Below are 9,108 nucleotides of genomic sequence, written 5' to 3' on the forward strand. Positions count from 1 at the left end.
TAGTATTTGTCTCAAAAGACACCAATTAATTGAGATAAAGTAGCAAAGTAGAATTAAGTTGTTTATCTGTGACTGCCAACAGTTAATTCAACACCAGTTAAACTGTTACACCTGTCGCCAGGTCAGAGTAAGTAAGCTCTGTGACGAGATGTCTCTCGCTTAAACAACAACAAAACCTCTCCAACTCAACTCCACAACAAAAATTCATCTTTTTTTCTTTTCTCTCCCATGTCCCCTCTCAGCCTCCGTAGTATTTTGTATTATTTGTATTGTACTGTATTTTTTGGAGCTATCTGGCACTGTAATTTCCTTTGGGATTAAGAAAGTTTTATGTTATCTTATCTTATCTTATCTTTCCTATTTCTGTGGGTGGCGTGGCCAAGTTAACCACCCGGCAACCGGGACAAACACCAGATCGCCTGCGGACACACACACACATAATTGTTAAGCGAGCAATACCAATTAAGTGCTTAAATTTAACAATAGCCTGCCTCATACTTTTATCCGTCATATGGTCAACCAGACAGTGTCCAAAGATGCATCTCAACCAGTTAAACTGTGACACCTTTTGCCAGATCAGAGTAGGCTCTGCGACGAGATGTCTCTCACTTATATGAAAATGTGATGTAATGTCTTTGTATTTGAACTGACCCGGAAGTAGTACATTGACCTAAAACAAACTTTTGCGAGATCTCACAAAACCTTTCCATCAACTTTGCGAGATCTCAAAAAAGTTTCTCAAAAGTTTGCAAATGCGAAAGCGAAAATTCACCTTTTTTATTTTTTTCCAACCTTAATTTTTTCCCCCCATGTTTTCTCCCTCAGTAGAAGACTGTCCCAAGGAATAATTTCCAAAGTATTTTTGTTGAAAAATGTTTTCGTCACAAACAAGAACAAATAGTATAACCATTATTTTATGGATTAGTTTTGTGTTGTTTTTTTACATTGCAATTCACAAAGACAGCATTAGAAATCCTGCAACTGGACATAAAAAACAGTATACAGTAGATGTTGCCTGCTACATATTTATGTGTATGAGACAAAGAATAATAATAAATCGTTCAGATTTAAATGATTTATTTAACAAATTACATTTTCTTGTGCATAAGAAAAAACAATGTAATGAGAAGAGAAAGGTTTTGTGTGCTGCTCTGTGAAGAGTGCACATGTTGTAAACCAGAGGACCGACATGAAAAATGCTCATTTACCCATCGATGGTCATCAGAAACGCACCTCCAACCAGTAATGTGAGCTACAAAGAATTTAACTTGTATTTAAAAAAACAAATAAATATACTGTATGTGTTAAATAATACTAATTATACTTCTATTTCTGTTCATTTGTGAATATTTATTTTCTTCACTAGAGGACCACGGTTGAGTATCATCAGTATTCAGGGTCAGAGGGGATGTGTTTTGGTCTAATAATTTTACTTCAGTAGAAAAAGAATGAAACTTTAAAAACGAATCTTGCTTACTGCTTAATCAGAAGGCTGGATTTGGAAATATGGAAAGAAAAAGCAATCGGTTTCAGGTTGCTCTCCCTGGAATTTATGTTGGATAAAGGTATGTCACATTGCATCGCTACCTTGAATCTATAAACCTTTATGTTTGACCGAGACAGGGTAGATGATATGCTGAATATATGAGTGTCTGAACTGGAAGCCCTCAATGACATACATAGATCTGTTGTGAAACTATATCAAACTGCCTTTCTCAATACAAAGTGCAAAACATCCTCCCTGTAAGGAACACAAGGATGAGCTATTTAGTTGTAATAACTTGAATATGTCGTCTTCGTCACTAAGGGACAAAGTTATTCTGCAGAAAGCAAATAAAAAGCAGCAACCTGATCCTACACGTGCCTGTTACGTCTGTACTTTGAACAGTTAGAAGGCTGGTGGAAGCACCGGAAAGTGGCCTGATATTAGTAAGTAGGCAGTATCAGTATCTAACATGACACTTGACTTCCAGGTCAAATGCAATGGATTTTATTCTGCTTTCAATTTGTGTTTGCATGCCTACAACTGTCTCAGATTATCAGATGTCACATATGACAGAAATCTGGAGTCCATCCCAAATGACATTGAAGGATCACATTTCTGGATTTTCTTGATGTGAGGTGACAGTGCCATTGTGACACTGTGCAAACCCTGCAAATGATACAGGCAATATAGGCAGTTGCTTGCTCATACTGTAGCTGGAGATTATTGCTCTTGAGAATCAAAACTTCATTTACAGTTCTGTCCTTGCTTTCAAAACTTGCACTGCACTTGTCCAGCTACAAACACTTCTAAAATCCATGATATTGTTTAAAGGGAAACAGGGCATCGCTCGATTTGTGTATTGTCTCAGCAGTATGTCCGTCATTCTTATCAGTCAAAACTATGTATTCAACAAGACTTGGAAACACGGAGACTTGAGGTTTTTTTTTTTTTTTTAAACCAAATTGTTATTATAACCATTTTCAACATCCATGACAGTTTACAGATCCCAGTTTCTGTTCATCTTTAACCTAATGTACCACTTTAGTGGTGCATTAAGGTTTATTGTGCAATGAAGGATTATTAGATACATTTTAGGTGTGCTCACAATGTGAAAACTCTATCGTTGTACATTGAAACAATTTGCTTCTTGTATGTTTTGTCTCAACTTCAAATCCATGTTCAACTGACCTGAGTGTATGGATAGAGTATATTGGTAAAAGTCACTCAATTCATTAACAAGCTGTACCACAGTCTTACACAGTATATTCTGCTTGTTTGCTTTGAACAGGGTGAATACATTATTGACTCAATAATCAAATCCAAGATGAAACTTTTTCATGGCTGCAACGTTTGATCAAAGGTGAAATACAAGATGTCTTTTCAGATTTTATTACACATTCTACTGTTAAAAGAAATATGGGTATGACATGTATGGTAATTTTCAAAACCTTGGGTTGGAAATGGAGTGTAAACAAACGCAGGTGAGTAGCCTGCTGAACTGTCCATAGAGATGATGAGGTTAAGGAGAGACTTGATAATCAGAATAAAGCAGTCCCACTGACTCCTAACTGCAGCTGTACTGATAGCTTCTGTGTTGGATTAGACCTCAGAGTGATCTCATTAACATTTTTTAACAAGTTACTATCAATGGATTGTTAGTAGAGGCTTAAGTTTGCTTCAAACAAAGTGCTTATGGCAATGCCTAAAAGCAAATGAAACCAGCAGAATCAGCTGCTTTCGTAACTTTTTGACATTTTACAAACGTATTAATTTAAAGCACACACAGACCTAACAGGCGCACACTTGCCTAAACCCAATGTGTCCGCGGTTTTGGACCTGCTTTGTTACCATGTGTACAATGCTGCCATGAGCTCAGGTTAACGCTAACCACTTTCCATCAGTGTCAATTTAGCCCTTGAAATTGCTTGTCGGATCTTTCAGATAATCTCTCTCTCTAAAGAGGTCATCATATACCCAAATCCATTTCATATTATTTTACAGCAAGAAGAGCAGTCAGTAACATTCCCTGGTCCGTTTCTTCAATGTGATGCCCTTTTTTAATTCAGGTCAGGTAACTAACTGATTAGTTAACATTTTGCATGTTAGCTATAATAATGGAATTCCTATGTCCTTTGCTTTTGGTCCACAGATAGTAAAGATCTCTAAGCTAAGTTTTGTATTTCGGATGAAGTAAAACCTCCACAGGCTACTCCGTCTTCAAATGGAACGACGGATTAAAAATAACAGCAACTATGATTCCACAGAGAAACTGCTTGCCTGACCCGGGTCTCACAATATTCGACGTCTGTTCTTCACATCCAAATTCACCAGTCCCCTCCATCCTACGTGACATACTCCTCATCATCACTAGGTTCTGATTTGATGTGGTCTGGGTGAAGGAGAGGATAGTGTGGTGCCGTAGTCCTGGTACAGACATACCACTCCTTAATGTTAGACAACTGAGGTAAGGCTGGATTGACTGAGCGCTGGCTCCTCCGCGGGGTCCTGCCACTCTGCTGCCTCTGGCCCAGTTGACTTTTCAGACCTGACAGAGAAAGATCCAGAGGCATTGCCATTGGAGATGAACTACGCAGCAGCAACTTATTGTCCTCTTCACTGGCTGAGCTTATATCCAATTCATGATTGGACAAAAGTGGAAAATTTATGTGTCTGTTGCCAAGGGACGGAGCAAGTCGGTTAATCTTAAGGTCAAGGGGCTCAAGCAGAGCCTGATGAGGTTGTTGGAGTTGATGAGGGACAGAGTCGTATGCGTCCTGGGGTTCAGAGGTAGGTGACAACTTGACATGAACCTTCATGTGTTTCCGCAGGGAACTGGGGTGGGTGTAGGACTTGGTGCAGCCCAGAGCCTTGCAGTCGTACGGCTTTGATGCTGTGTGGACCTGTGAGTGCTTCTTCCGGTCACTACTGTTGGCAAATCGTCGCTCACAAAACTCACACTGGAATGGCTTCTCACCTGCAACACACACACAAATCACACTCGTCATTATCACAGACTAAAATCTTTCTTAAATGTTGCCTACTGCAGGTTTCATTTAGTGAGTTTAATGAAATGAGCTACAACCAAATAATTTATATTATAATTATTTATTTACATTTTTAAAATGTAATAAAGGCAACAAACAGGCTGAATTTCTAAAAACTCAATTTCATCAAGTTTCAATTAAACAACAAAAACAGACCTCTTCATTTTGACTTTGAGGCTGCTATTCTGAAGATCTAAGCTTAATCCAAAGGAATAAGCCTTTCGTATGAGAGGTGAAACGTCTTCAACAACTTCAACCAAGTCCAGTTGCCTTTTAGATTAAGCTTAGAATTACTATGACCTGGATGGCTGAGAACCTTCACAGACATCTTTTGAAGCTACAAAAATCAGATCAAAACACTACAAGCAAGATATACATTTATGAAAAGTATAAACAATTCTCAAAGCCACAAGCAAAAACATTCAGCTGCATACAAACTGGAATATCTAAAATAGGTTTGAAACATTATTTTAAAAGATGTCTCTTAAAAATGTCATTTTTATTTGGAAGTAAGGAAACTTGAGGTGTCCATATCACGTAGACGAGGAGAGCCGCAGATGACGATGTTGCATTGCTTACATTTTATCTTACAGCTTAGACAGAAATGTGCTCAAAGTATCAAGGTGGTAAGTTAGACAAATTGCATATGGACATAGATCTTTATTGGAGTACCAGGGCAAAATGTTGGTAAAAGGAACTTCGGCCATACTTATAACCTAGGCTATATATAACATGCACCTTTTTCACATATCTCAAGTAGAATTTGAAGCAAGAGCAGATTATTTGAAGATGAGTAGAAAAGAGATGCCTAAAAGAACTCCAAGAGATTGTTTATTCAAGGTCAACAATTTCGGTATTGCATAAGATTATGTAAAGGATTATAACATACGGATTTAAATGTAGAATGGGCTTTTCATGGAAGATGTAAACATTATATTTTAAATTTATTGGTCAAAAACTTACAAATTACAGGTCAAATTTGTGGGTTTAAATCTAAGATCTGGAGGAAAAATATTTCCCATCTCATGTATTTTTCCTTGTTTTCTCCTGAGGGAGGGGGATGCCAGATTTTTTATGTCAGCAGGCTGGCTTTTTTTGTTTGCTATGCTAACCTATGCTGGACTCATCTATTTGAGAGAAGATATATTCAGAGTTTCAGACTTGTATGTATATTGTCTATGAGTGATATAGGTCTTGCCAAGGGAATAGTAATATAAAAAGTTGCTACACTAAATTAGAAATGAAAAAGCATTGTGATTTCCACTCATCATTCGTTATGAGACAGTGTCCAGCCTTAAAGGACTTCTTGACGTCGTACTACTTTTGGATTAATCTGTATCATGTTACAATGAGCAGTTGTCACTTCAGCTATAACATCATTTATATTCTTCATTGAGGATCAATGAATAATAACAGTTAAATGATGCGTTTTTGCGGCGCTAGCCAACACAACAAAAGCCTTGACATCAAACTTGTTTCATAGTACACCTCTAAGGATTTTTTTGAAACATCACTGTCAACTGTAATGAAAATGCTTTAATATAATTACTGCATATATAATTTCTGCTTTACACTAATATGAGTTTATCACTTTTGTTAACGTGCTGTGTTTACACCATCCTTGTGTTGTACCATGGACCTGATTTGCTTGCAAATTGCTGATTTACTTCTTGTTGCCACAGTGTGATGTTTTACTTAGGAATATGATCACATTTTGATTCTTACTAATTCTAACTCGAATTCTTTCATTCTTTTATAAACTATTCTAAGCACAGAATAATTTCACAACCGTATAGTTATCCTATCAAACCGAAACATTTTACTCTGGCTAAGATAATACAATCTTATTTGACAATTCGGCAACAAATCCTCCTCATGAAGCTTCACATGTTCCGTTTTTGTTTTTTGTTTAAGAGACTTTATGATTTAAAAACATGATCATTTTGGAGGCTGTAGTATGCATACTGAAAAGTGTTTTTTAATGTTCTGAGAATTACATGCAAGTCAGGGGACTTTCCAAAAGTTAATAACGGGTTTATTAAACGTATTCAATCATTATTGTTATTTTTATAGATGTGTTTTAAACACATAAACAATATTCTTTTAGGGTAGTCACAACAAAATGACTGATATTTCTCTGCCATAACTCCATATGTTAGTAAATTGGATCCTGAAAAAAAATCATATCATAAAGTTGCAAATGGTAGGTAATTGAATGGTTGATTTTGGTGGAATGTCGGGAACCTATGTTGAATATCATCCATCCTCACTGTGTAAGAAAACCATGGAATGCCCCCAAAACACAATAAAACCTCTAACCTCAGGGATTGTCCACAGCCTGGAAACCCCTTATTAATATATCATAATTGAGCTATAAAGCCATAGTAAATGATTTAATAACCATACCAATCTAGTAATTACAGTTAATAAACCCTTAATAAAAGGGTGAAGTGGTAGTCTTGCTGATGTAAAAGGTGTAGCATGTATCATATATCATGTAAACTTATTCAGAAATGCAGATGCTGTCAGAAAAATCTGATTCTGGGTTATTCTGAAAAACAATACAGTTCCTGCTATACTATATATCATATGCAAACTAGGAACCAAAATATCATCAGAGCTATGTGTATGTCTCAACCTACCCATTTCTGGTGTGTACATCTAATCATTTACATTTTGTACTTATCCCTTTCCCTCTCTCATCAGCCTGCTGCTTCCTGTCACCTTGCATGGCTTCTGAGCAGCAGTTTCAACCCGTGATTCCTCTAGGAAACAAGGGAGCAATGAAGGGCGGACGTGAATTGGTACTGGACTGAGCCTTCGTAAACATGGAGGGGATTCCTAGCCGACTGGGAACAATCTCTGTTAACCTCTTTATTCTCCGTCTCTGTCCGGAGGCTGCTGTCTTGGCGGATGACATGGATGTAAAGACTATAGCCTAACGGCTGTATCACATCGCTCTGTCTCTAGTCACAGAATCATGAAACCCTACCAGTGTGTGTGCGCGTGTGGATCTTGAGGTTCTCAGAGCGTGCGAACATCTTGCCGCAGTTGGGAAATGCGCATGAAAAAGGCTTCTCCCCGGTGTGCACGCGAATGTGGTTGATGAGTTTGTATTTGGCTTTGAACGCCTTCCCGCCGCGCATACACTCGTCCCACATGCAGACATGACTGAGGGTCTCAAGCCCCGTTGCGACATGCTCGGTGGTGACGTGGTCCACCAGCTCGTGCATGGAGCTGAAAGTTTGGTCGCAGACGGATGTCGACGTCCGCCCAAGCCTCTGTCTCGGAGAAGTTCGGTCAATCCATTTACAGACTAGCTCGGTTTTGACGGTAGGGCCTTTGGAGAAATCCAGAAGGCCGTCCATCCCACCGCCGGTACCACTTTCGGCAGAAGCGGAGATATTAGCAGCCCTCTGCTGGGGTGGTGAGACGATGCTCGAAGCCCCGGAGTTGTTGTTCCCCAACGGAGAGACGAGGCCATTGTGCCTAGCCACTACAGCCGTCCGCTTCATACTCAGCACGGCGGGCTGCCCCGCTCCTGTTGCCAGCTACAATCCTCTATTCCGCGGAAAATGATTTCAGTCCAAGAGGCAAAGCTTTTGCCGCTGCCCTGCTTCCTTCCGCTGTAATCTGGTGAGGGGAAAACGCATGCGGCAGTGTTTTTACCCCCCGCTGTTCGGTGTTAGATCCCGAGAGCCTCCATGCTTTTATTTACTGTGACTGTGAATGGAGGTTAACAGAGTCGAAGGAATACAGCAGGCCGCGTCCCAACACTGTCTAACGGCGTCCCTGTCTCCTTTCTTGCAACACTCCTTTCCTCATTCGTAGTTAAACAGAGAAGTAAACTGATTCCAATTACGTTCAAGTGGTATGTTGATCCACTCTTTCATGGAAATGTGTGTTGAAGTTACCTAACATGGAACTTAATGCAATGAAAGGCAGAATACTATAATGTGTACAAGAATCAAAATGACAAACACTCTTAACACTACTGTTCTCTGTAGCTCACTGAAAAAAAATTATGCTTTGGAGCAACTGAAAAATCGAATTTGTTACAGCTAAATGTATTAGTTTTTGTCAAATTAAAATTAGGATTTGGTTGAAACTTTACTTTTGATAATACCAATCAAAAATATTTATTTTCCCGAAAATTTACATTGACACAAAGTAAAACAATGACTTATTATAAATATTATATATTATATATGTATGTTATCCATTTTTTTTAACATACTTCTTTACAAACAAATGTTTTCACTTTGGAAACACCTAATATTTCTGTCTCTATTTAAGTGAGGTTTTACTTTTATCATAAACTAATTAAATCACTAATTGTGTTACAGGCAATTATATTAACTTTTCTCAACTTAAATTTCTGGCTCAGTAAAAACTATTATTTTAAGATAAGATAATATCAAAAACATTTTGTTACAGCCAGTGTTTAATTTAGTTTACCTACAATAAATAAAGACAGGAATGTTCTCTTTAATAGACCTTAATGTTTATTGTAACAGCTTTAAAATATGCGTCACCTTTTCTATTATGTAGAATAAACATAAAACTATGGAGTTCATT

The 9,108-nt window shown here is 38.0% G+C and overlaps 1 protein-coding gene across 1 annotated transcript; it reads right to left on the reverse strand.

Moving 5' to 3' along the window:
* Positions 1 to 1,060: 1,060 nt before the first annotated feature.
* On the reverse strand, positions 1,061 to 8,225 carry LOC138588526 (zinc finger protein ZIC 4-like). Its single transcript, XM_069658681.1, has 2 exons — positions 7,523 to 8,225; positions 1,061 to 4,460 (listed from the first exon to the last, which is right to left on the reverse strand). The coding sequence occupies exons 1-2, from the start codon at positions 8,043 to 8,045 to the stop codon at positions 3,829 to 3,831; spliced, it is 1,155 nt and encodes a 384-aa protein (XP_069514782.1). The 5' UTR covers positions 8,046 to 8,225; the 3' UTR covers positions 1,061 to 3,828.
* Between the last annotated feature and the right edge of the window lie 883 nt (positions 8,226 to 9,108).

Source organism: Semicossyphus pulcher, unplaced genomic scaffold (genome assembly GCF_022749685.1).
Source record: "Semicossyphus pulcher isolate SPU_LCO1_2020_fin unplaced genomic scaffold, fSemPul1.0.p SCAF_12, whole genome shotgun sequence".
NCBI classification, from domain to species: Eukaryota; Metazoa; Chordata; class Actinopteri; order Labriformes; family Labridae; genus Semicossyphus; species Semicossyphus pulcher.

What these genes read in the sequence shown, in the direction of transcription:
- LOC138588526 (XM_069658681.1), bottom strand. Translation starts at nt 8,045, where the DNA reads ATGAAGCGGACGGCTGTAGTGGCTAGGCACAATGGCCTCGTCTCTCCG. An exon ending in CCACACGCGCACACACACTG is followed by an intron (nt 4,461 to 7,522) that starts GTAGGGTTTCAT and finishes TGTGTGTTGCAG; the next exon opens with GTGAGAAGCCATTCCAGTGT.